The 23,943-nt window shown below is 61.0% G+C and overlaps 1 protein-coding gene across 4 annotated transcripts in view; it reads right to left on the reverse strand.

The window, feature by feature from the left end:
* CPSF1 (cleavage and polyadenylation specific factor 1) overlaps window positions 1-23,630 on the reverse strand; it is a 32,620-nt gene extending 8,990 nt beyond the window's left edge. Inside the window, exons 1-25 of one of the 4 annotated variants that reach the window (XM_074986456.1) lie at window positions 23,500-23,630; window positions 22,727-22,894; window positions 20,558-20,585; window positions 19,432-19,565; window positions 18,924-19,004; window positions 17,828-17,872; window positions 17,233-17,384; window positions 16,726-16,872; window positions 16,070-16,209; window positions 14,909-15,019; window positions 13,891-13,984; window positions 12,909-12,996; window positions 12,132-12,257; window positions 11,522-11,573; window positions 11,109-11,203; window positions 10,876-10,950; window positions 10,142-10,222; window positions 8,202-8,291; window positions 7,823-7,933; window positions 7,203-7,344; window positions 6,759-6,937; window positions 5,508-5,644; window positions 5,068-5,242; window positions 4,077-4,283; window positions 2,590-2,679 (exon numbers count right to left, since the gene is read on the reverse strand). In XM_074986456.1, the coding sequence (XP_074842557.1) occupies window positions 2,590-2,679; window positions 4,077-4,283; window positions 5,068-5,242; window positions 5,508-5,644; window positions 6,759-6,937; window positions 7,203-7,344; window positions 7,823-7,933; window positions 8,202-8,291; window positions 10,142-10,222; window positions 10,876-10,950; window positions 11,109-11,203; window positions 11,522-11,573; window positions 12,132-12,257; window positions 12,909-12,996; window positions 13,891-13,984; window positions 14,909-15,019; window positions 16,070-16,209; window positions 16,726-16,872; window positions 17,233-17,384; window positions 17,828-17,872; window positions 18,924-19,004; window positions 19,432-19,565; window positions 20,558-20,585; window positions 22,727-22,870 (2,724 nt within the window). In that variant the 5' untranslated portion in view covers window positions 22,871-22,894; window positions 23,500-23,630. Of the gene's footprint in view, window positions 1-2,589; window positions 2,680-4,076; window positions 4,284-5,067; window positions 5,243-5,507; window positions 5,645-6,758; window positions 6,938-7,202; window positions 7,345-7,822; window positions 7,934-8,201; window positions 8,292-10,141; window positions 10,223-10,875; window positions 10,951-11,108; window positions 11,204-11,521; window positions 11,574-12,131; window positions 12,258-12,908; window positions 12,997-13,890; window positions 13,985-14,908; window positions 15,020-16,069; window positions 16,210-16,725; window positions 16,873-17,232; window positions 17,385-17,827; window positions 17,873-18,923; window positions 19,005-19,431; window positions 20,515-20,557; window positions 20,586-22,726; window positions 22,895-23,499 lie in introns of those variants that run through there. The other 3 variants (XM_074986458.1, XM_074986455.1, XM_074986457.1) reach the window with 3 other exon arrangements.
* Between the last annotated feature and the right edge of the window lie 313 nt (window positions 23,631-23,943).

Below are 23,943 nucleotides of genomic sequence, written 5' to 3' on the forward strand. Positions count from 1 at the left end.
TCTTAAACATGACAGAGATTCCCCAACCTCCCCAGGCAATTTGTTCCATTGCTTAGCCAGTTATTCCTAAACCTCCCTGGCTCAATTTAAACCCCACATTGCTTCTTGTCCTGTCCTCCTGGTAGCAACCTTTTACACACTTGGAGACTCTTATCCTGCCTCCCTCAGGCCTCTCCAGACTAAACAAACCCTGGGCTTCGAGCTTCCCTCTCGGGTCACGTTTCCTGGTGCTTTCATCCTTCGGATGCTCCCCTCTGCGCTTTCTGCTCATCCACAGCTTCCTGAAATGCAGCGCCCAGATCTCCCATTCATTGACAAAGGCGGCTCACTTAATGAGCCCCCCCGGGTAAATCTTTTGCGCAGAGAGAAATTTATGTGGGTTTCGATCCCTTTTGGGGATTGATTTCCTAGGAGCTGGGCCCTAGAACTGCACCCTTCCAGAGCTGTGGAGAATCAGTGCCCACATGGCTTTGCAGCGAGGCAGTAGCCCCCAGTACTGTGCCTTGGCTGGGGGAGACCAGGTTCTGGCCCAGCAGAACAGGACAATGGGGAGGCCCAGAGAGCAAGAAAGGTGTCAGCAGTATGATCAGCATCTCCAGGGATTTTCTGTGACCCTATCACAGTACGACTGGTTAGATAACTGGTTACGGTATGTCAGGATCGACGAATAAAATTTGAGTAGAACAACCAGTTACGATACAGCTAAACAGGACTCAGGTTTCACTGTACAAACTGGGGCCCAAGAGGAATTCTTGGGGAGCCCACTCCAGGACACAGCTCCAAGATAAGAGCTGCCAGACCTCAGCTCTCTGCCAATGACGCTGGGCAGACAGAGAGTCCTCCAGATGGACTGGCCACCAAGACTTACTGGGAGTGGCAAGCACTGTATGCTTAGCACAGGCATTCTGGTTTTTATGATTGTCAATACACAGAGGTTAAGCAGTGTATGATTGTGTCAGGCTCTTTCAGAAGTAAAAAACTATCACAGAATCATAGGGCTGGAAGGGACCTCAGGAGGTCATTGAGTCCAGCCCCCTGCCCCCCCTCAGGATCAACCCCCACTAAAGCATCCCAGCCACGACCTTGTCCAGCTGGGACTTAAAAACCTCCAGGGATGGAGAATCCACCACCTCTCTAGGCAACACATTCCAGTGCTTCACCACCCGCCTGGGGACATAGTTTTTTGTTAATAGGCAACCTCGACCTCCCCCTCTGTAACTTCAGACCATCGCTCCTCGTTCTGCCACCTGTCACCCCTGGGAACAGCTTCTCACCCTCCTCTTTAGAGCTCCCCTTCAGGAAGTTGAAGGCTGTTATTAAATCACCCCTCAGTCTTCTCTTCTGTAAACTAAACAAGCCCAAATCCCTCAGCCTCTCCTCACAGGTCTTGTGCTCCAGCCCCTCAATCATTTTTGTTGCCCTTCACTGAACCTGCTCCAGCAAATCCACATCCTTTTTATACGGGGGGGGCCCCCAAACTGGACTCCACAGACCTGCAGAATGTAAGGTTACACCTGAGCCCATAAAAGGGGGGTGGGTGCCCCTCAAGTGTGGGAGCAACAGAGAATTTTGTGCGAGTAACATGCCAGATCCCTTCCTGCTTTACTCTTTCCTAGGGAATCCCATTCTGTGTGTGTGAAACTGACTGCTCCTCCCTAGGTTGGTGTCATCCACAAACTACAAGCGCAAGCTCTGTGCCATTGTCTCAATCGCCGCTGAAGATACTGAACTGAACTGGTCCCAAAAGTGACCCCTGCGGAACCCCACTTGTTATGTGAGACTGTGCACCACTGACAGCTATCCTCTGGGATTGGTTACCCAGTCAGTTACACACCCACCTTATAGTAGCTCCATCTAGGGTGTACTTTGCTGGTGTTTTTGACAAAAAAGCCCCTTTCCAAAGCCAAGAGAGACCTCACTCCCACCATCCCAAGGCTGGTTAGACATGATTTGTTCTAGCTCACAAAACTGGAAGAAATCTTCTGAAGCCATGGAGCCCAGCCCCCTGCCCTCACAGCAGAACCTAGCACCTTCCTGGGCACATTTGAACTCTCAACCCTGGGTTCAGCAGGCCAGTGCTCTAACCACTGAGCCATCCCTCCTCTCCCAACTATGTATTATATGGAGATATACCAATCCCACAGAGCTGTAAGGGACTGAGAAGTCACCAAGTCTGGTCCCCTGCCCTCATGGCCAGGCCTATCACCATCCCTTCACTCTTTTTTTTTTAAATCTACTTGCCCCAGACCCTGAAGTGCTGCCCTCGAGGACTGAGCTCACAACCCTGCGTTCACAAGGCCAATGCATGGGCCTCTGAGCTATCCCTCCCCCTCAGCAACTGCCCACTGACTGTTACTTATCACCTTACCATCCTCTCCACTAACAGCCTGCAAACAGACTGCTGATTTCATCCATTATCTTTCCAGTGTTGCAGTGAAGCTGCCTGGCCTGGAATTCCCCAGGAGCCTTCACACTGGGGTAAAGGGTGGCTGGAGCAGAACACCGTGTGGTGCTTTGGGTCCCCTTGCTCCAGGCTGGCTGGGCCTGCCGGCTGCAGGGCACATGGGTGGGCTTGGACATGCCTGTTACCTTCTTAAACCGGACTTTCAGATTACTCTGGCCCAGCTGGGAGTCGTGGCTGAAAGCTTCATAAATCAGCAGCTCCTGATCCACATGAACCTGCAGAGGGGGTGAGAATGGCTGAGACTCCCGCCCTCCTGTGCCATGACCAGCCCCTCCCCCATCATCCCACAGGTCACCCTCGGTCTCGGCTCCTGGCAGCAGAGCTGGGGCAGCAGCGGAGGCATGTGAGGCTGTGGAAGGAGTCCACCTAGCCTGGGTCCAACCACCCCGACCAGGGCAGCACCTTCAGATCAACACCCAGAGAGGGGCTCCCACGCTGCCCTGGGGAGTCCCTTGTGCAGCAAATGGACCCCATGCTGCTCACCCCCTCTCTGCCCGGCACATTCACACCACCGGTCTGGAGCGCTACAGCCCCCTCCCCTCCCCCAGCACGCTCACACTGCCCCCCCCGCCCCCCCGCCCGGCATGCTACAGCCCCTCCCCTCCCCCAGCACGCTCACACTGCCCCCGCCCCCCACCCGGCATGCTACAGCCCCCTCCCCTCCCCCAGCACGCTCACACTGCCCCCCCCGCCCTCCCGCCTCGCATGCTACAGCCCACCCCCCTCCCCCAGCACGCTCACACCGCCCCCCCCTCCCACCGCCCGGCATGCTACAGCCCCCCCCAGCACGCTCACACCGCCCCCCCCGCCCCCCATGCTACAGCCCCCTCCCCTCCCCCAGCACGCTCACACTGCCCCCCCCGCCCGGCATGCTACAGCCCCCTCCCCTCCCCCAGCACGCTCACACCGCCCCCCCCCCCGCCCGGCATGCTACAGCCCCCTCCCCTCCCCCAGCACGCTCACACCGCCCCCGCCCCCCTTCCCAGCATGCTACAGCCCCCTCCCCTCCCCCAGCACGCTCACACTGCCCCCCCCGCCCTCCCGCCCAGCATGCTACAGCCCCCTCCCCTCCCCCAGCACGCTCACACTGCCCCCCCAGCCTGGCATGCTACAGCCCCCTCCCCTCCCCCAGCACGCTCACACTGCCCCCCCAGCCTGGCATGCTACAGCCCCCTCCCCTCCCCCAGCATGTTCACACTGCCCCCCCAGCCTGGCATGCTACAGCCCCAGCCCCTACCACCCCCCAGCATATTCCCACTGCCCCCCCCCGGAGCGCTACAGCCCCCTCCCCTGCCACTTCCCCAGCACACGCCCACTGGCTTCTTTTAGCTCTACCCTCCCAGGCTCTTGCTGCCCCCCAGCTCGGCAGGGCCGCACCCTCTCTCGGAGCGCTCCCCGTGCCATTGGCTCAATCGCCGACGAGGCTGTGGGACCCCGAACTGCTCCCTGCAGGACCACATGTGTCACACCCTCCTGCAGGACTCTCGGAACGGTCATCCAGCCATTGTGCACCCCAGCCACAGCACACAGCCGCCCGCACGCCGCCTGGCAGGGGCACACAGCCCCCGGGAGGCCTGCCTGGGCAGCACCGCACACCCACCACCCAGCTCACCAGCAGGTACGGCCGGCTCTGGCGACTGCCCAGGGCTACCAGCAGCACCTCCTTCACCAGGGGCATCTCCCCCTGCCGGGTCACCTCCTCCTTCTTGGTGTCCCCCTGGGCCGCAGGCTGCCCGAAGGAGCTGTCCACCAGCACCCGCTGGCCCACGGGGAAGTTCTTCACCAGGAAGACCAGGCGCCAGTCAGGCAGCTGATAGATCTGCAGGGAGCCAGAGAGACGCTGGGCTCGGTGGGGGCTATGGTCAGAGCAACCCTCTCCCCCCGGCCAGAGGAAGCTACAGAGAACCCTGCGGGGGCCACCCTGCCTAGCGGCCCCTGGAGAAACACCTCCCAAGGCCCTCCCTTGGCGCCTGGCTCAGACCCTGCGGTAGGACGGCTGGGGCTGTCACTCACTATCCGTGGGAATGTCCTGGGCTTTTTACACTTGGATTCAGCCTCGTGGCCAGGAGCAACCCTGGATAGTTGCACATGGGGTCAATGTTATTTCCCGGTGTCAGTGTAACTGCTCCCCTTTCGGGCACCTGGGCTGAGGGAGCCATGTCATGCTGGGGGAGCCCCAGATGCACCCCAGAATGGGCCCAGCAGCAGCAGGGCTCATGGCTTGGCAGGAAGCCTGTCCCCAGCCAACTCTTCAGGGGATTGAGATGGGAGAAGGGCCTCACCTCTGTACGCTGGGGGTGAGGTGACTAGAGCCTCAGCTTCACATCTTCCCAGCAGCAGCCCAGTGCCTCCTGGGGTCAGACCCCCAGACTCACTCATGCCAGTGCCGCTCTGGGGAACCAGTCAGCCGACTCCAGGGGAGGCCCTGTGACTCAGCACTGCCACCAGGCCCCGCTTTGAACCCAGGGGTCTCCCATCCAAGCCCCAGTTGGGCCGAACCTTGCCTGGCTGACAAGATACAAGGGGCTCAACGCCAGGGGGCAAAGGCAGCCTCTGGCAGCACCAGATCAGCCTCCTTCGCGTGGGGCTGAGCCAGGCCTCACCTCCATAGCGCCGTTCTCCCGCACCAGCACGCACCAGTGCGTGGGCTCCACCTTGTACTGGTGAGGGTCCCGGTCCGCCAGCGGGAGGCTGCTGCGGCGCGGCTCCTCCTTGCTGGGGCTGAAGAGCGAGCTGGAGTCCCCATAGAGCATCTCTTCTTCGTCATCCACCGTGTTACTGCGCCCGGCAGGGAGAGGCTGTTACGGGGGCCCGGGCTGCTGCCCTCCCCTCCTGTACCCGCTCTCGGGCAGGGGAGGCAGGCACAGAGCACAGGGTTCGGCTGATGGCTCACACGGCCCAGGTGAGGGTACCCCTGTCACAGACACGGAAGCCCTCGTTCACAGCAGCTGTCCACCTCATGGGCTCTCTGGCTTGACCACTGCTCCCCCAACCCACCTGCCTGTCCCTGCCGGCCAGGGAAAGCCCCCTGCCTCTCTTGCACCTGATATCCTGGATGACCATCTCCACCTCCGAGTGGCTCCGGAAGGAGAGCTCGTCCTTGGCGCTGCTCGTCTTACTCTCCGTGGTGAACATGCCGCTGACGTCCCGGTACAAGCACAGAGCGATCACCTTCGATTGCTGCAAGGGACAGGACTGTGGGTAGAATGTCTGAAGCCTGAGCCGGCGCATGCTAGGATGGCACAAGACTCCACCTTCACAGCCTGCATCTACCCTGACAACCTTAGAACTAAACACTCAGCACGTGGTGGCAGCATCAGCCAGGTAAAATGTGTATGCAACACATACGATTCCCGTCTGGCGGGATTAACAAATGCGCCAACTCCCACAGTGCTGCCCAGGCAGAAATCAGCAACCAGGCCTGGCCTACACAAAGGGACGGGCAGGCTGCTTCGTTTGCGTTTATGCAAGAAACAGTCACCAAGCAGGGAGGCAGACAAAGGAATTTCCAACAGGTGAGAGAAAGCAGCAGGGAACATCCTTCCACTCAGATTGTCTCCCGGAGCCCAGCTGGAAATACTTTTCAAGAAGGGGTTCGAAACTGGAGGAATGGGGGAAAAACACCCCACCACATTCACCCCTCCTGAGGAGACAAGGAAAGCAGCTGCTGGATGCTGTGGGGAGAGGTTTGGTCCCTAACCCACTACAGCACATGGTGAGTAACTGTTTGAATCTAAACCAGGTTGTTAGCTTAGTAAATGTCTCATTTTTTATTTCTGTAATCCTTTGTGAGTTGCAGGTCTCATCACCTGGACTCCTAATCTTTCTGTGTGTGGAGCTGATCCGCTATTGTTAGTTTTTACACAATTCAGTGTGTTTAAACTGTAGCATGGGAATACCTACCTGGCGGGTCATTCCCTGAAGTATTTGTACTGCCCAGGCCAGGGCTGGGCAGTGCAGGCTGTACATTTCTAGAGGGAGATCTGGGGTCACCCTGCAGCGTAACCACGGCTGGTGACCCAGGTGCGGCTGCCAGGCCGCAGTCACACACATGCACTCAGGGTATGGCTGGCAAGCTGGCTGTGAGCAGCTCTGGGGGCAGCTGCCGCAGCACACAGTACCCCCGGCATTCTGACCTGTACCCTGGTATGTTACACATGCCCACCCCAACCAATAGCACCAGGGCGAGTGCCTCAGCCCCACCCCGAGGAACAGCACCGGCGTCCCCTGCAAGCACGTGCCAGGATAGGGGCTTGGCAGCATGTCCCCCACAGCAGCCACTGCTCAGACTCACGTGGTGCAGCTGGGGCTTCTGCAAGGTGAGCCGGTGAGTCCTGCCGCCGTACGTATCGCTCTTCAGCACAAACATGGTCACCTGGCCCTCAGCGCTCATGATCACCACGTAGGGGTCAGCCACAGCGCAGTGCACGATGGGGGAGCCCAGGTCCACCGGGATGAAGTGCAGCTGATTCACTGGAAAACAGAGCCACTGCCACACTGGGGCACGGCCACGCCCAGGGCCACGAAGCCCAGCCCAGCAACCCCGCGCCCCCGTCAGATCAGAGCAGCAGGTGCCCCCGATACCCCAGACTAACGGGGTCCCGCTCCCCTATCAGAACGGGGGCCACAGAGGTTCGCAGCCTGCACCAGCCCTGCCAGTGCCAGCCACTCGGTCACAGCACAGTGGTGGGGGTGAACAGGGGGCCTGAGGGTGGCAGCTCAGTCCCATGATGCCCACCTCCTTCCAGCAGCCGAATGCCAAGAGGTGAGACCTGGACAATGTAGCGGTTCTCGCCAATGTTGCCAGCGAACACAGTCGGCCCCTGCGTGGCAAACCCGCTGGTGTCCAGCTCCATGATTTCCTGGCCCGTCTGCAGGATCTGAGGGGCAATGACCAGGGGATAGTCAGCATGGAGAGGGCCCCACACTGCCCTTGGGATGAGCCCCTACACTAACCCGCCTGTGCCCGCCTCGACAGACAGACCAGGAGCCACCCCTGCCCCTTGACAAAGCAACAGGTACCCCAGCACAGCCACCTCGGAGGTGGGGCGTGTCAGTAACACTAGGGAAGGCAGAAGATGAACCCAGGGGAAATCGGGGAGTTGGAATGAAGCCACCAAGCTGAACACGGGGGTTCCACCCACACGTGCTGGGAACAGGGCCAGGGCCTTTGTTCTCTGTTCCTCAAGCAGCACAGTGAGCCCAGGCCACCCCAGCGCCCGCTTCCCCTGCCCGGCCTGCCAGGGCTGAAGAGGCAGCGTGGGGCTGGAGCATCCCCAGAGACCAAAGTGACTCTGCACACACCCAGGGCCCACTGCCTGGGGCCCCAGCGCCCCCCCCACATCAGCAGAGCCTTACCATGGTGGAGTCCTCGCGGCTCAGGATCAGGAACCCATGTCTCTTGCTGTCGTCCTCGTGCTCAGGGGGGCTGGGCTCCTTCTCCGCACTGTCTCCTTCGGCGCTCTCATCCTGCAGGAGAATGACACCGGGCAGGAGAGCGCACAGCACGGCGTGAACCAGCCGGCACGCCACCAAGAGAGCATGATGCTCGGCTCGCCAGGCCGGACACAGCTAAGGAGCGTGCTGTCGGCAGAGTGAAGGGACCTCCCCAGCAGGAGCCTACTCCGCCCTGCACACGCTGGCATGGGTCTGAAGTAACCAGGACTCGCTGGGGAGGTGCCAGCTGCTGGGACAGCCCAGACCTCCCCCTCCACACTACGAGCAACCTTGCACTGACCTCCTCCTTCTTCTGGGGCGAGATCACCGTCCACATGTCATAGCAGCCAGGCAGCTCAAAGGTGGTCACCACTTGGGGGCGGATGCTTTTCTGTTGGCAAGAGGTGGAGGCCAGAGCTGTAGCTTCCCAGCCCCAGCAGAAGCACCGAGATTCCAGCCGTCCTCTCTGGAAGCCCCACACGTTGGCAAGGAGCCAAGGGCCACCCCTCCCCACAGTCCCAGCCAAGAGAGCAGCCTGCAGAGACCAGCACTGTACGCTGGTATGTGGCTGGGGAGAAGGGGCCACGCTCCTGCCAGCCCTTCCAGCAAGTCAGCGTGAGGGGTAGCAGAGTTCATGCACCAGCCACGCCTGCTCCTCCCCCAGACAGGGCCTGTCTCTGCCCTACCGAGGGCTCCCCCTGCAGGGATTCCCAGGCACCCCACGCCTCCCACAGCCTCAAGGCAGAGGTGCCAGGCAGAGAGGCCTGGAGCCCGCAGCATGTGCTCGCCCTGGACTTGTGCAGCAAGCGCAAGGCACTTGGCTACCCTACGAGCAGGTGGCTCAGCTGCAGGCATAGGCTCAGCCACAGGGCAACGAGCCACTCCTGCGTGAACCAGTAGCAGTTCCTGACAGCAAGGGAGCCAAGGTGCTCCCGGCACACACAAGGACCTGCTCCCAGTACCCCAGCTTGTCCTCCCAGTGCCCCCACCCCATGTGCCTGCTGGCCCCCACCTGGGTGTTTACAGAACACAAGAGCAGCCACACCAGGTCAGACCAAAGGTCCATCTACCCCACTGCCCTGTCTTCGGACAGTGGCCAATGCCAGGCGCCCAGAGGAAGTGAACAGAACAGAACAGTTGAGCATTGAGTGGTCCACCTCGTGTCATCCACTTCCAGGCTCTGATGACCATTGGCCAGGGACCCCATTCCTGCTCAGCCTGGCTAACAGCCACTATGGACCTAAGCTCCATGAGTTCATCTACTTGTTTTTTGAAGCCTGTTAAAAGTCCTGGTCTGCACAAGATCCTCTGGCCAGGAGACAGCCCTACCATGCGCCGGGTGAAGAGAAACTTCCTTCTGTTCGTTTTAAACCCGCTACCCAGTAATTTCACTTGGTGACCCCCAGTTCTTATGCTAGGGGAACAAGTAAATCACTTTCCCACATTCATTTTTTTCACACCAGTCGTGACCTTACAGACCTCCATCACCTCTCCCTTAGTCTCCTCTTTTCTAAGCTGAAAAGGCTCAGTCTCTAATCTCTTTTCATATGGCACCTGTTCCAACAACCCCCCTACATCACTTTTGTTGCTCTTTTCTGAACCTTTTCCAAAGCTAATATTATATATATATATATATAATTTAGATGAGGTGACCACATCTCTAGGCGGTATTCAAGATGTGGGCGTACTACGGATTTATACAGAGGTAATAAGGTATTCTGTGTCGTATTCTCCATCCCTTTTTTAACGATTCCTAACTTTGTTTGCTTTTTTGACTCCTGCTGCAGTCAGTGGATGTTTTCAGAGAACTATCCACGATGACTCCAATCTCTCGAGTGGTTATGGCTAAGTTGGTCCCCAGCATTTTGTATGTCTAGCTGGGACTTTTTTCTCCAATGCAGGTTACTCTGCATTTATCAACATTAAAAGTTATTTGCCACTTTGTTGCCAGTCACCTAGTTCTGAGGGATCCTTTCGAAGCTCCTCACAGCCTGCTTTGTTCTTAACTGTCTTGAGCATTTTAGTATCACCAGCAAATTTTGCGCCCCCCCCGTTTACCCCTTTTCCAGATCAACAGGCTGTGTCAAAGATTTCTGAGCACAGGGAAGGCGACAGCACTAATACCTGCCCTGGCCAATCCAGGCCTCTGCATGGGGACAGCTCTCCCAACCGCATCGGACCAGCCCGGGCTCACCAAGCACTCACCCCCGGCCCTGGCACTCCCTGCCACCCTGTGCTCACCTGCAGGACCGACAGGGCCCCGTTCTTCCCATAGCCTGAGCAAACCACGATCTCCAGGTCCGGCTCCAGGCTGTTCTGAAACTGCATCAGAGACAAGCAGCAGGTGTCAGAAGCTGCCTCGCACAGGGACAGACGGTCCCAGCCCACAGAGCAACCTGCCGCCGGGGGGAGCGTGGGCCCCGGCGGAGGGCTGGTCTGCAGCCCTGGGGCTGCTGCTCCTGCATGCTGACCGATCTGCACACCTCAGCCCCACCACACCCACCTCTCCCACTCCACCCTTCCATCACCCCATGGCCCGCATTGGCCCACCTCTGCTCGCAGCCCTCACCCCTGGACTCCCCAAAGCACTGGAGCCAAGCGGCAGCCCCAAGCCTGCTCCAGCCCTGCACCCATCCTCAGAGCCCCGACCTCTCCCCCTGCTGCCCTGCAGCAACAGGGACTCGGGCGGGCAGGGAGGAGGCCAGTGCTAGTGACCCAGCCTTGCAGGGATCAGACAGGACACAATGAAGAGCTGGACTTGGCTGTGCTGAAGGCAGAGACAGAATAGGTGGCTTAGTGGAAATGCACCCACCTTATCCCCTGGCTCAAGCTGCACACAGCACAGCCCTCAGCCCCCAGGGAGCCTCTGGGTCCCAGCATGCACTGCAGCCAAGCCACCTGGAGCCTGTTCGCAGCACACGGCCATCGGGGAGCAGTGCGCTGCTGGCTCCCCAAAGCCGCCAGGGCATACGCACCTCCTCAGACAGGAAGGCAGGCTCCCCCATGGCCGCATTGGCACAGGGCCCGATGTTGAGGATGCTGTCACACACCTGCAGGATACACAAGGGGTCAGTGCCACGCTGCAGACCAAGCCGAGGGAGCTGGGTGGGTCAAGGCCTGGAGAACGGGGGACAGGCCCTGCCACAGGAAGGCCCCCTCAGGGACGGCAAACGTGGGGTGTTCCGACAGCTGCAGGCAGAGAGCATACCTCGAAGGAGTAGGTGGACAGCTGGGTCCCAGACTGGGCCTCGCTGCCGTACACCTCGATCTCATCCACCTCGTCCTGCGGGGCCGACTTCCCCCCTGCAACGTAATGGACAGATGCGGTTTGGGACAGAGCCGGGCCAGCGCTCCGAGCCCAGCCTACTGAGCCCCCGTCTGCCCCCGCCCTGAACCATGCCTGCCTCCCACGTGCCCCCCGCATCATAAAACAACGAGCCAGGGCCTGGGCACTGCTATGCCCCCAGCCTCCTGTGCCCGTCGTGAACCCTCCCAGCCTCCCACATGCCCCCCGCATCACAAGACTGAGCCGGGGAAGGAGACAAGGCAGCGGGCTCAGTTGGCCCCCCCCTCGCTGTGCTCACCAAGTGCCCCACCTGACCCCAAGGGGGCGCCACCTACCAGCCCAGTTCCCAGATGACTCCAACCGCTTCTTCTTAACAGGGGGCTCCTCCTGCAGGGAAGAGGGGCCAGCAGTGAGGGGACTGCCTGCCCCAGGGGTCCATCCCCTCACTCTGCCATGGGAGGAAGCCAGGGGCTGTTCGCTGGCAGGAGCTGATAACCAGGCCAGGGCTGACCCAGGGGCCACTCAGAGGGAGGAACTGGACGTTCTCAGGCCCTCTAAGGGGAGCCACAGCCCACAGCAGCCTCCAGAGAGACCAGGGACCAGCTGGAGACAGAGACTTGTAGGGTGTCACCTGGGCTGGCCGGGCTGGCACAGGGCTGACCCGGGCACTTCTCCCGGTGCTTTCAGCAGCTCCGGTTCCCCAGCTGTCCAGCAGGAGACCACAGAGCCATGCTAAGAGGCCCTTCACCATGCACCAGCGACTATGCCAAGCCCCCCCCCGATGGACAGCGCATCAGCGATGCAGGGAAGGCAGCCAGGCTGGCATGGGAGCCTCAGAAGCCCAGAAGAGGCAGGACGGTACTGCCCAACGGAGCCCAGGAAGGGTGGGGCAGAGACAACAGCCCAGGGAAGAGGGAGCACAGCCAGGCCCTGGGCTGCACTGACCTGTTTGTCGGCCGGGTCCTTGACGACATTCGCAGGGGGCTCCTGCAGCTTCTCCGTGTACTTGAGGAGGAGGGAGTTACCAAGCCGCGAGCCCAGGAACAGGTAGCCCGGCTCCATCGTGATCATCTGAGGGCAGCACAGAAACTGACGCCCTGTTCTGGGACTCGCGTGCCCGTGCCAGGCACAGCCAGGCAGCCCCCGCACCAGGCAAAGGGCCGACGCCACCAGCCGACATGCAGATGCTGCGGCTCAGGTGGCGCAGCCTCGGCGGCAGAGGCACTGATGAACCTCATCCTCACAGCACGGCCTCTGCAGCTCCTCCCGGAGCCTGCACAGACCTGCCCTGCAGAGGGCAGTGGAACCAGGCTCGGGGCCAGGAGCCCCTCCAAGGCCCCAGGGCACCTGGCTCAACCGCAGAATGCTGACACGTGACTGATCCCCCCAGGGCCGGCCTTGCAGCCTGGCCAGTACGACAGCCCCTCTGCCTCCAACCGGTCTCACCCCGCACACCAGTGCCTGCTTGTGGGGGACCCCTACCTGCCCCGGAGACCCCTGACTCCCCTCCCCCCAACTGGGCCACCAGCTCACCCTCAGGCACAAGAGAGGGGATCGCTGGGGAGAACGGCCCCCAGCCCCAGCTTAGGGTCTCTGGAGCTCAGGTATCCTGGCAGAGACATGGGGGAAGAGCCAGGATCCCAGCGCATCCACCACCCAGGCCCAGCAGACTCCCCTTAGCAATCCCCAGCCGGGGGGCCCCTCCTCCGCCCAGTGACTTACGCAGGTGGTGAGGACGCTGGCTGCTGCCTTGTCAAAATGGAAGGAGCGGACACTTCTCATCCCATCTGTGATGAGGGTCAGGACGTAGCTGAGGAACGACAGGGAGAGCAATGAGGCCAGGACCTCATCCCAGGCCCCACAGGGCTGCTCTGGGCCACCTGGAAGCTCTGCAGAGCCGCTCAGAGGGGCTCTGTGATCAGCCCCCACTGCATGGCCCAGGAGAAGACCCCGAGCAGGCTCTTGCCCACCACCCAGCAAGTACCCAGGGGCTGATCTCCACAGCAGAACAGAGCCTGCACCCTGCGTGGCACATGGGTGCAATCGACGGGGGAGGGGGATCCCCTGTCTGGGCAAAGATCACACCTGCCAAGTCACAGCAAGAGCCCCAGGAGCAATAGCCCTGCAGGAGAGGTCTCTACCACCGGGGCGCTGGCTGCGGAGACTGGCAGGAAAGCAAGGCAGAGCCGAACAAGGAGATGCCCAGAATTTCAGGTGCCTGCTGGCCAAGCTGCTCGAGTTCCCTCCCGGCCCTGGGCCCCGCCTCCCAGCAGTGTGTCCAGAGCCCACCCCATTTTCCCAGCTGCGCAAGTTCCCTCCCGCCCCCCGGGGGGCGCACCCCCTGGCCCCTCACACAGCCTTTGCTCTCAGGGTCCAGCCTCACTTTGCACTGGTTTGCCAGCCAGCAGCACCTCCGACACACAAGCCAGCACTGCCAGCCTTGGCTCAGGGCACAGGCGTGCCCAGGGCACTGAGGGAAAAGAAGACACCCGGAAAGCTGCCTCCCCGGCTTCCACACTAGCCACTAGGTTCCACTGCCTCCTCCCCAGCTCCCCTGAAAGCACGGCTTCTCTGGGAGACGTCCCGCCAGCCAGCGAGGGTGGGCTCCTTTCAAACCCTGCCTATCCACAAGCTGGAGCATCCCACGCCCTGAGCTAAGAGCCAGAGGGGACGCGCTCTTCGCTCCCAACGGCCGGGGTCTTACATCTCCCCTCCTTTCAGCGAAATCACCATCTTGTCGTAGGAGATGAATGTCGCCTGCGCACAGTCCAGCGTGATCTTCACTCCCTCCTGGACGCCTGCCGAGAGAGGGCCCAGCTCAGCACCAGCCTGGCAGCATGACGCAGCACCACGCTAGATCCCGGGGGAAGAGAAACAGGGCAGGCGCCATCCAAAGCAAACCGGCCCTACGGACGACATGGCCCGGCCAGCCCCTGCAGAGCCTTCCCAGCATAGGCAGTGCCTCTCTTGTAAACTCAGGACACTGCAACAAGCCTAGGGCCTGTGCTGCAGCAATCTGAATGTTGCCCTTTTCCCCTGGCATGCAGCACCGCAAATGCAGGGGGCACAGCCCCTCCGGAGGAGCTGGCCATGGACGTACCAGATCCCCCACACACTGTGCCCCAAACCAGAGTGAAGTCACCTCTCGCCTGACAGCTGCTGGCTTGAGGGCAGGTTGGTTTTACTGTCCTCGCTTGTCCCTGCGGCCCTGGCTCAGCGTGGCACTCAGCTCCCTGCCCCCTTGCAGCCCCAGGGCTGGGGCAAGCCAGGAGCAAACACTCTGAGGAGGTGGCCAGGGAAAGCAGCACCTGAGTCATCTCTCTGGAGGGGCCGCCCACTGGGCAGGCAGGGGCACACCCGGCTGCACTGAGTGGGCAAGAATTCAGCACTGGGGAAGGGCTACGGAGCCGAACTCCAGGAACAGGATAGCCGCTGTTCATGCCTGGCCCTCAGAGAGCAACGCGAGGTCTGCTCAGATCAGGCACCAACCAAGCCAGTCAGTACCACCCCCTCAGCAGCTTCACGTTGGCCTCTCCGGACAAGATCACCCAGCTGATCCCCCACCATGCTGCCCGTCAGCTCCCCGAGCTCTGTGCACACAACCACTCTCCAGAGGCTCCGAGCCACCTGAGGGCAGATGTCCCTCCTGCACACCAGGGCCGAGGCAGCCAGCGGCAGCGCAGACACCCCGCCTGAGGAGGAGGAAAGGTGCGCCAGCTTACGCAGCGGGAACACCGTGGTCCCAGCAGTCAGGCTGTTGAGGGACACTCCGTAGGGCGGGACGCTCTGGTTGAGGTACAGCAGAGAGTTGACAGCGAAGATCACCACGCCTCCTGGGGAGAGAGCAGCCCAGCAACAGCATCAGAGGAGTGGACGGGATCGCCCTGGGGACTCAGACCCTCCATGCTACATCACGAGCGCTGAGCAGAGGGCAACTGGCGCGAGAGCCAGGGGCTCACTGCACACACGGCACCAGGCAGCCCTCCAGGCCAAGCTGGCTGCAGACACAGGGCTCCGGGCCCCATCCCAGAACCCCCCTAACTAGACCTGCAGCACAGCCCGCTCTCCAGGGAAGGCGTGTCTGAACCAGGGGGGGCGAGGCTCAGGGCCCCTGGCCTGGGCGGATCGGAGCCAGGGCTGGGAGCAGGCCAGGTCCGTCTGCTGAATAGGCACCTTCCATGCCTATGCGTGGCGGTCTTGCAGGTGAAGTTAGGAGCAGGAAGTGCAAATCTGTTTACAGTTCTGAAGGTGCCACTAGAGCCACCAGTGAAGTGGGAGGAAATGGGACTCGGCCCCTTGGGGGTCCCGTTAACTCCACCTTCGGCCCCCCTGCCATCGTGCTCGACGGCAGCGAATGCCTGGCACAGCAGATGCCATCCAGTGTTCCCTGAGCTGAGCGCGTGGGTGGCTGCCCAGCAGAGATTGATACCACCCAGCAGACTGGCCGAGCGCCCCCCGCCGGCAGCAGGCGTCTCCACTGGTGGTCCACAGCCGCACATCTCTGTGCGCACCAAACATTTCCGCCTGCGCCTGGAAAACACTAGAGGACCCACCAGGGCTGCCCTGTCCGCACGGGTGAGGAGCACCAGCCCCTGCCCTGCCTCGGGCAGACACAGACTGTCAAACCAGACAGGTGGCATTCACACTAAACTTCTGTGCTCTCCTGCCACCCGCCCGGCCGTGTGCAAACCCCCCCCGCTCCCACCCACGCCCTGGAGCAGGCCACCAGCCGTCCCACCTTGCAGGGGCAGACGACGGCTCAGAGGGACCGAGCGACTGGGCCAAGCCCATGAACGGCGAGCGGCACGGGAAGGCAGAAGCACTGCTAGCCCCAAGCTCTACCACCAGACCTCCCCCACAACTGTGAAGCCGACGCATCTCACCTATTGGTTTGGGCACAGCCAGGGCCTGCGTGCAGTCGAAGGGCAGGTTGCTGAGTGACCAGATGACAGGATGCACCTTCTGCATGATGTTCAGAGAGATGGCCACAATGCTGCACGTGTCCTGGCGCACGGCCACCCGCCTGCATGGGGAGGAAGGAGAGACAGCAGCTTGCACGCAGTCCGCCCCCAGCCCTGCTCAGGGAGTCCAGAACACGCTGGCTGCGGCAGCCTCAGAACGGCGCGGGGAAAGGTGCCACGGCTGAGGCGGGTCTCCCGCAGGAAGCAGACCACCCTGTGCTGCGGGGTCTTGGGTCACACCCTCCCTGCCAGCTCCCCTTTCCACTGCTTTCCCCACAGCTGCATCTGTCTCTGTGCTGCTCAGCACCTCCGTGCACCAGGCAGCGAGTCCTGCTGCAGCACTCACCAGGACCGAGCCTCACTCCAGCTGGGCAGGGAGCCCAGAGCCCCTGCAAGCAGAAATCATTTCCCACCCCCCCACCCCACCACGTGGCAGCGTCCCCCACAGCAGCACTGGCTCCAGGGCCCCCTCAAGCAGAAAGGCCACTGCTGAATCGCCGCCCAGCAGGCACGGAGCAGGCCCATCCACACACGGAGGCTGAGTCACTCAGAGCCTGCGGCGGGCAGGCGGGACGTACCCCGGCCAGGTCTGGTTGGGCTCGAACAGGATGAGCAGGGTGGGCTCGTAATAGCCGTACAGGAACTGCATGTCGATGATGTTGAGCAGCTTCTCATCCAGCTCCCGCACGTCGATGATGTAGCTGGGCAGGAAACTTGATTTCTGGCTGCAAGGGGGGGTGGAGAGAGGAGGGAAGAGCCAGTCACACGGAGGAGATCCTGGCCCCTCAGATCCTGCTGCTCCCATCAGCGGCCTGCCACTTCCGCCCCTGAAACAGGGCTCCAGCAGCCAGCCCCCCGCCAGTGCAGCCTGCAGGTGAGCGTGGGCAGCCAGGCTGTGGGGCACAGAAGTATGCCAGCCCCTCCGCAATCACAGGGCTCACGTAGGACAGCAAGGCAGTGGGCAAAACAACGGGACCCCGTGAGGCAGCCTGAGCTGGGAACAACCTGGAGATGGCACCAGGGCACCACCTGGTCCTGGGAGCTCCCACACTCACCCGCATTCCAGGGCGAGCCCTGGACCTTACCCCTCTCCCACGACAGCCTCGTGCTCGTCGGTCAGCGTCTCTCTCCGGAAAGGCAGCACCACCAGCCGCGTGCCATAGATCAGCATGACAGCACAGCGCCCATCGGGGTCCACCCGCACCTTGGGGATGTGAACGTTCTGCACAAAGCCATCCTGGGGGCACAGACAACGCAGAATGAGTCGCGCCGGCCTTGCAGTGCCAACCCAGGACAGCCCACGATGGAGCCACCCAGAGACCTGGGGGCCTGGCACCCCCCCCAGAGCCTCACCAGCCCCTTACACAATGAGTCTGCCTCGGGCAGCCCAGCCCAACGGTACAGGCCAGCCTGACGCTCACTGAACATAAGAACGGCCAGACTGGGTCAGACCAAAGGTCCATCCAGCCCAGTAGCCTGTCTGCCGGCAGTGGCCAGTGCCAGGTGCCCCAGAGGAGGTGAACCGAAGACAATGATCCAGTGATTTGTCTCCTGCCATCTGTCTCCAGCCTTTGACTAAAGGCTAGGGGTACCATACTTTACCCTTGGCTAATAGCCATTTATGGACCTAAGCTCCAAAAATTTATCAAGCTCTATTTTAAAATCTGTTAGAGTCCTGGCCTTCACAGCCTCCTCCGGCAAGGAGTTCCACAGGTTGACTGTGCGCTGTGTAAAGAAAAATTTTTTTTTATTAATTAGTTTTGAACCTACTACCCATCAATTTCATTTGGTGTCCTCTAGTTCTTATATTACGGGAACAAATAAATAACTTTTCAATATTCACTTTCTCCACACCCTTCATGATTTTATATACCTCTATCATATCACCCCTCAATCTCCTCTCTTCTAGACTGAAAAGTCCCAGTCTCTCTAGCCTCTCCTCACATGGGACCCTTTCCAAACCCTTAATCATTTTAGTTGCCCTTTTCTGAACTTTTTCTAATGCCAGTATATCTTTTTTGAGGTGAGGAGACCACATTTGGTCACAGTACTCAAGATGTGGGCGTACTATGGTTTTATATAGGGGAAGTATGATATTCTTCGTCTTATTTTCTCTCCCTTCTTTAATAATTCCTAACATCCTATTTGCACTGGGACCCATGGCACTGAGTTCCCGGCTCTCTCTCCTCCAAGGAAGTGGGGGCGCTGCGCTCCTAGGGTCATTCCCCAGTTCCCCTCTGGCTCTGGGAAGCTGAGCAGCAGATCCCAGCCTGGTGAATGCAGACCAGCTCCATTCAGATGCACAGCCACGGTGTCACTCCGCAATGGGGGCTCAGATGCAGACGGGATCAGAGGAACCTGCCCGGCTCCAGCAGCTGGGCCATCATGTTCATGGCAGCTTGTGGCCCACAGATACCACGCACGTCTCCCCAGTGTGGATCTGGAGGATCTACTCAGCACAGCTCAGCCGCCGCGGCACAGCACTGACACTGGTAGCCCACCTCTTCCCAATACGCAGCGGGCGTGGGGAACAACCAGCCCCATGGGTCGTCCGCCTGCTCAAACACCTTTCCTGGCCATATTTCACCCCATCCCTCAGGAGCCAAGGGCCAGCCTGAAGGGACAGGAAGGAGCACAGGGCTTCCAACACGGGGGAGCACAATGCCACAGGGCCTGTGATTGTCACCAAAGCAGCAGAGCAGCCTCCAAAGCTGCATCCATGCTGCAGCAGGCAAAGAAAGGTGCTGACCCCCCACGGCAGCATACAGGGACCGACCTTTAGCTCAGACTCCTCAAAGTAGTGGAGGGAGAGGGTCTTCAGGTCATGGGTGCCAGGGTCATACTCCACCACTGAGAGCTACGGAGGAGAGAGAGACAAGAGATGGTGCCCCTCAGTTCAGGCATCTCCAGGGACTTTGAAGGCCTGCAGGGAGCCCTCTGCCCCACTCTGAATCGCAGCCGCATCCTGGGAGGAGCACAGCAGATACATATTGGGCATGCCCTCTGCATCCCACACTCGGGCTGGAAGAGGGCCCCTTCCACGGCACAGCACCCCGTGCGGCACGGGCTCGGCAAGGATGGACTGAAGAGCAGCACCCGAGACGGTGCCCAGCTCTATTCTGAAGCACACCGAGCTGCTCCCCGCACCTCTGCCCCTTCAGCCCAGGCCCTACACTCCAGTCCTGCAGCCCCACGGCTACTCCACGTCTGGGGATAGATCTCACCCCTCCTGCTGTGACACCCTCCAGAGCCTGCCTCCCACGCCGCTCCCCCGAGGAAGTTACCTTGGCATCCTTGAAGCTGAGCAGCAGAGCGTCCCTCTTGGCACCTGCCAGCTGCACACTGGCCATGGACATGACATTGCCGAAGAAGGAGAAGGAGGCCACCAGCTCCAACTTCTCCTTGTGACCTTTGCCCTCTGCTTGGGCCAGCAAGACAGAGCGTGAGGGAGAGGCTGAGACTCCAGAGCTGGGCTGTGCTCCTTGGCCAAGGCAGGCCCAGCACACCCTGCAGAGCTCTGCCTGATCGATTTCTGCCCCCTCCCTGCAGAGTAGAGCCCACAGCCTCGCAGACCTCACCAGCAGAAAGCATGCTGGGACCATCAGGCCACACTGCCCTCTCAATGCACACCATGATTCCTCCCCTCCAGCCCCACTGTGACCAGCTGGTGGGGCCACAGCCTCTGCACAGGGCCCGATGCGGTGCTGGGAATTATCCCAGGTACTCCGACAGGAGTCCTCTCCCTCCCTGGGGGAGGGTCACGTCCTTCACCCCTCCCTCCCTCTCTTATACACACACACTAGCCGTAGATTTGCCAGTCTGGCCAGCTTGCACACCTCCTCTTCTCTGGCCAGCCTCTGATTACTCCATCTGCCCCCTCAGCCTGTGAGCACCAAGAGACAAGCACTGCCCCTACTTCTGAGGGACTACAGCCTGAAGGGCTGCTCCAGGGGAGAGGACAGTCGGCAGGGAAATAGTTATCAACACTGGCGTGTGTGCGGCTGGCAGGAGGCTGTGGATGGAAAGCCCCAAGGAGATTTCCCAGGTCTCAGCTGCTGGCTCAGTCCGTCCATGGGCAGCTCATGCAGGGGAGGGCATGCGCTTGCCCTGGGTGCTCAGAGGAGGCCTGTTTCTGAGTCAGGCTCCTGTGACCCAACGACCACCAAGTGCAACATGGGCTCTACTTCCACCTGCTCAGGAGCTCAACAGGAAGCCGAGGCCCACTAAGTAAGCGGGGACAGGAGACACACTGCTGTCAGTCTTGGGTTCCACCTCTCATTGTTGATTCCAGCCCCGCCCCAGGCCACCCCAGGAGCTTCAGCAGAGCCCATGGTCCAGGCCTGACCTGGCCCAGGCAGCCCCAGGAGCTGCAGCAGAGCCCAGACGGCCCCAACTCCCTGCCCCACGTACCTGTGTTCCTGTCTCCTTTGGTGGAAGGCTGGAAGGAAGAGAGAGAGCTGTATCACCAGTTACTACAAGAAAGCCTGGATCTCACGAACTCAGCCAAGGCAGCTGGTGCTCTGCTCTAGGCCAAATGGCCAGGGCATCTCAGCTCAGCGCCTGAATGACATTAGTGTGCCTGGTGCTGAGGGACCCAGTCGAACTCAGAGGGGCAGCTCCAAAGCAGGCAAGAGATGTAGGAGTTTCCCCGCCCCCAGCTCAATCGCTGCCCCCTCAGCTGTGGCCTGCGGATCCCACTGGGTCTACCGCTGCCCCCAGGCTCTGTCCATGTCTCTCAAGCCTGACCCACAAGCCCTGCCCCCCAGGTCCGTGCATCTAAACCCCTGTGAAAATAAGATGTGATGCAAATGCTGAGTACTCTAGTAATGGGGTGACTGAGCTAACACAAGCACAAGCCTCTCTCAAGTTCTCCGTCTCCCTAATATCTGCCCTGTCCTATCCATCCACACAGCCAGAACTCCTGTGCAGGATCTCACTAGCTTGCATCTCCATGACCACGACCTCCATCACACTGGCCTGGCTCTGCTCAGTGCTGCTGCACAGACCTTCTCCCAGCCTGTCACCTGTGAATGGGGCACCCCATCTCACTGCTGGGGAGGGATTTTGTGTCCCTGGAAGCGCAGAATTCATGGGCCCCACAAATTTCTTTGCTTCCCCATGTTTTAAAAAACAAGGAAGCAAAAGGACAGCAGAGGAGTGGTTCTGAGGTGGGGTCTCAGAACAGCTAGAATAGAGGTGGGTGGGTGGGTGGGTGTGTCCATAAAATATTCTAGGGATGTCCCAGCCAGTGGCTCCAACCCTGCACTGGGCTCAGCTGCTAGTCCCACCTGGACCAGAAAGAACAGGACTTCCTCTTCCCCTGCAAGCAGCAGTCAGGGCTGACCCACTCCCAGAAACCTTCCCTAGCTTTAGGTAGTTCTGTCCTCATTGCTCCTCCCCTATGGGGGGAGAGGTCATTATAGGGGTCCCCTCCACCTGCCCAATCCCCATGCATCTGGACCTCCTCATACCACGAATCACTGCCAAAACTCACCCCCTCAACTCCCAATGAGCCTCATTCACTGCACACAAACCACCCCCTTTCAAATACATCCCTTTGTGTGTTCTGCCCCCCTGCACCTCACATTTAGGAGGTACTCATTGTAGACAGCCACAAAACTACTTCAATACCCTTCAACACCCCTCTCAAAGCTCACCCTTGCTAGAAGGCCTATAAAAATCTTAGCTGGAAGGCTGAGACCACAGCCTGGCCTGCCCACCACCACTGTCTCACAGTGTCCTTCTGCGCTCACTGCCTATAGCCAACTGTTGTCTCTTGTCCTGGACTTAGACAGGAACCTTAAGCAGACAGGAGCTACACTTCCGTGCTGTTTGTGAAACCCCTCTCACAGTGGGGTTCCGGCCCATGACTACGGCTCCAGAGCTGTGGCAATACAAGTCATAGAACGTCAGGGCTGGAAGGGACCTCAGGAGGTCATCTAGTCCAGCCCCTGCCCAAAGCGGGATCAACCCCCACTAAGTCATCCCAGCCAGGACCTTCTCAAGCTAGGACTTAAAAACCAAACAGGGATGGAGAATCCACCACCTCTCTAGGCAACGCATTCCAGTGCTTCACCTCCCTCCTGGGGACGTATTTTCCTAATATCCAACCTACTCCTCCCTCTCTTCAACTTCAGACCCTAACTCCTTGTTCTGCCCTCTGACACCACTGAGAACAGTCTCTCCCCATCATCTCTAGAGCTCCCCTTCAGGAAGATGAAGGCTGCTATTAAATCACCCCTCAGTCTTCTCTTCTGTAAACTAAAGAAGCCCAAATCCCTCAGCCCCTCCTCATCAATAGTTGTTTACAAACACATCCAGATGTCCTCCCCTCTTTGCAGTTTACGAAGGAAATGCCCCAGAAGGTGCACCAGGACTTGCAGCTCCACTCAGAGAAGAAAGGGTGCTGAGTTCCCAGGGCCGGGGGGCAACGCCTATGCAGATTGAGATTGCTGAAAACATGCGCCGGATGCGAGCCAGGAATGCGGGACTGCCTGGGGAGCTCCTGGGTCATCCTACCCGGTGGCCGGCACCCCAGGGCCCCGGGGGGAGGCCCGAGCCGGGCTGGGAGCCAGGTACCTCAGAGTCGTGGTTGAGCCGGTACACGTAAAGCTGCGAGGTGCCCGCCACGACCAGGTTGCGCTCGGCGTTGGAGAAGAAGTTGCAGTACATGGAAAACTCCACCCCGGTCGGGGGGTGCGCCTGGCGGTACACCGCGTACATCCTGGCCGGCGCCGCGACCACCACCTGCCCGGGCGGGGGGGACAAGCGGGTTGTGAGACCAGCATGCAGCCCCAGCCCAGCCCGCCCCGCCTCACCAGCCCAGCCCCAGCCCCAGCCCCAGCCACACCGTCCCCCCCAGCCCAGCCCAGCCCAGCCCAGCCCCAGCCCCAGCCACACTGTCCCCCCCAGCCCAGCCCAGCCCAGCCCAGCCCAGCCCCAGCCCCAGCCCCAGCCACACTGTCCCCCCCAGCCCAGCCCCAGCCCAGCCCCGCCCCAGCCACACCGTCCCCCCCAGCCCAACCCCTGCCCCCCCTCACTCCCCAGCCCAGCCCCCACCCCTACCCCTGTTCCCCCAGCCCAGCCCAGCCCAACCCCCACCCCTGCCCCTCTGTCCCCCCTCAGCCCAGCCCAACCCCCACCCCTCCACCCCAGCCCAGCCCAGCCCCCACCGGCGCGCGAGGGCCAGGCCGAGGGCGGGAAGGCGCAGCCTCCCCCCGCGCGCTCAGGGCTGGGCTGTTGCCATGGCAGCCGGCGCCCCTCCCCCGCCCAGCACATCCCAGCGTTGGGGGGGCACGAACGGGGGAGCGGAGCGCCGGACCCACAGTCACCCGCCCCCGCCCCGGACCCACCGCTCCTCTTGCTCCTCACGCGGCCGCCGGAAGCGCCGGGTCCCGCGGCGCTGGGACTGCCATAGAGCAGCGACGTTCAGGCTAGAACGGCCGCGACGGGGCGGGGCTGGCCGGGACCATAGAGCCCGGCGGGGCGGTTCGGGTCACGTGACGTTACGCGCACTGCGCACGCGCCGCCGAGAGGCGGGGCTCGGGTGTAGGTGCGGGTGCGCGTGCGCGTGCGCGTCTCCTGCGCAGGGATGCCTGGGTCCGTGCTGCGGGGGGGCCGAGTCGGGGGGGATGTGGGGCCGGTGCAGAGGCTGAGCCGGGGGGGATGTGGGGCCAGGGCAGGGGCCGAGCCGGGGGGGGGGATGTGGGGCCAGGGCAGGGGCCGAGCCGGGGGGGGGGATGTGGGGCCGGTGCAGAGGCTGAGCTGGGGGGATGTGGGGCCAGGGCAGGGGTCGA

The sequence above is a fragment of the Carettochelys insculpta genome, chromosome 2 (assembly GCF_033958435.1).
Source record: "Carettochelys insculpta isolate YL-2023 chromosome 2, ASM3395843v1, whole genome shotgun sequence".
Classification (NCBI taxonomy): Eukaryota; Metazoa; Chordata; order Testudines; family Carettochelyidae; genus Carettochelys; species Carettochelys insculpta.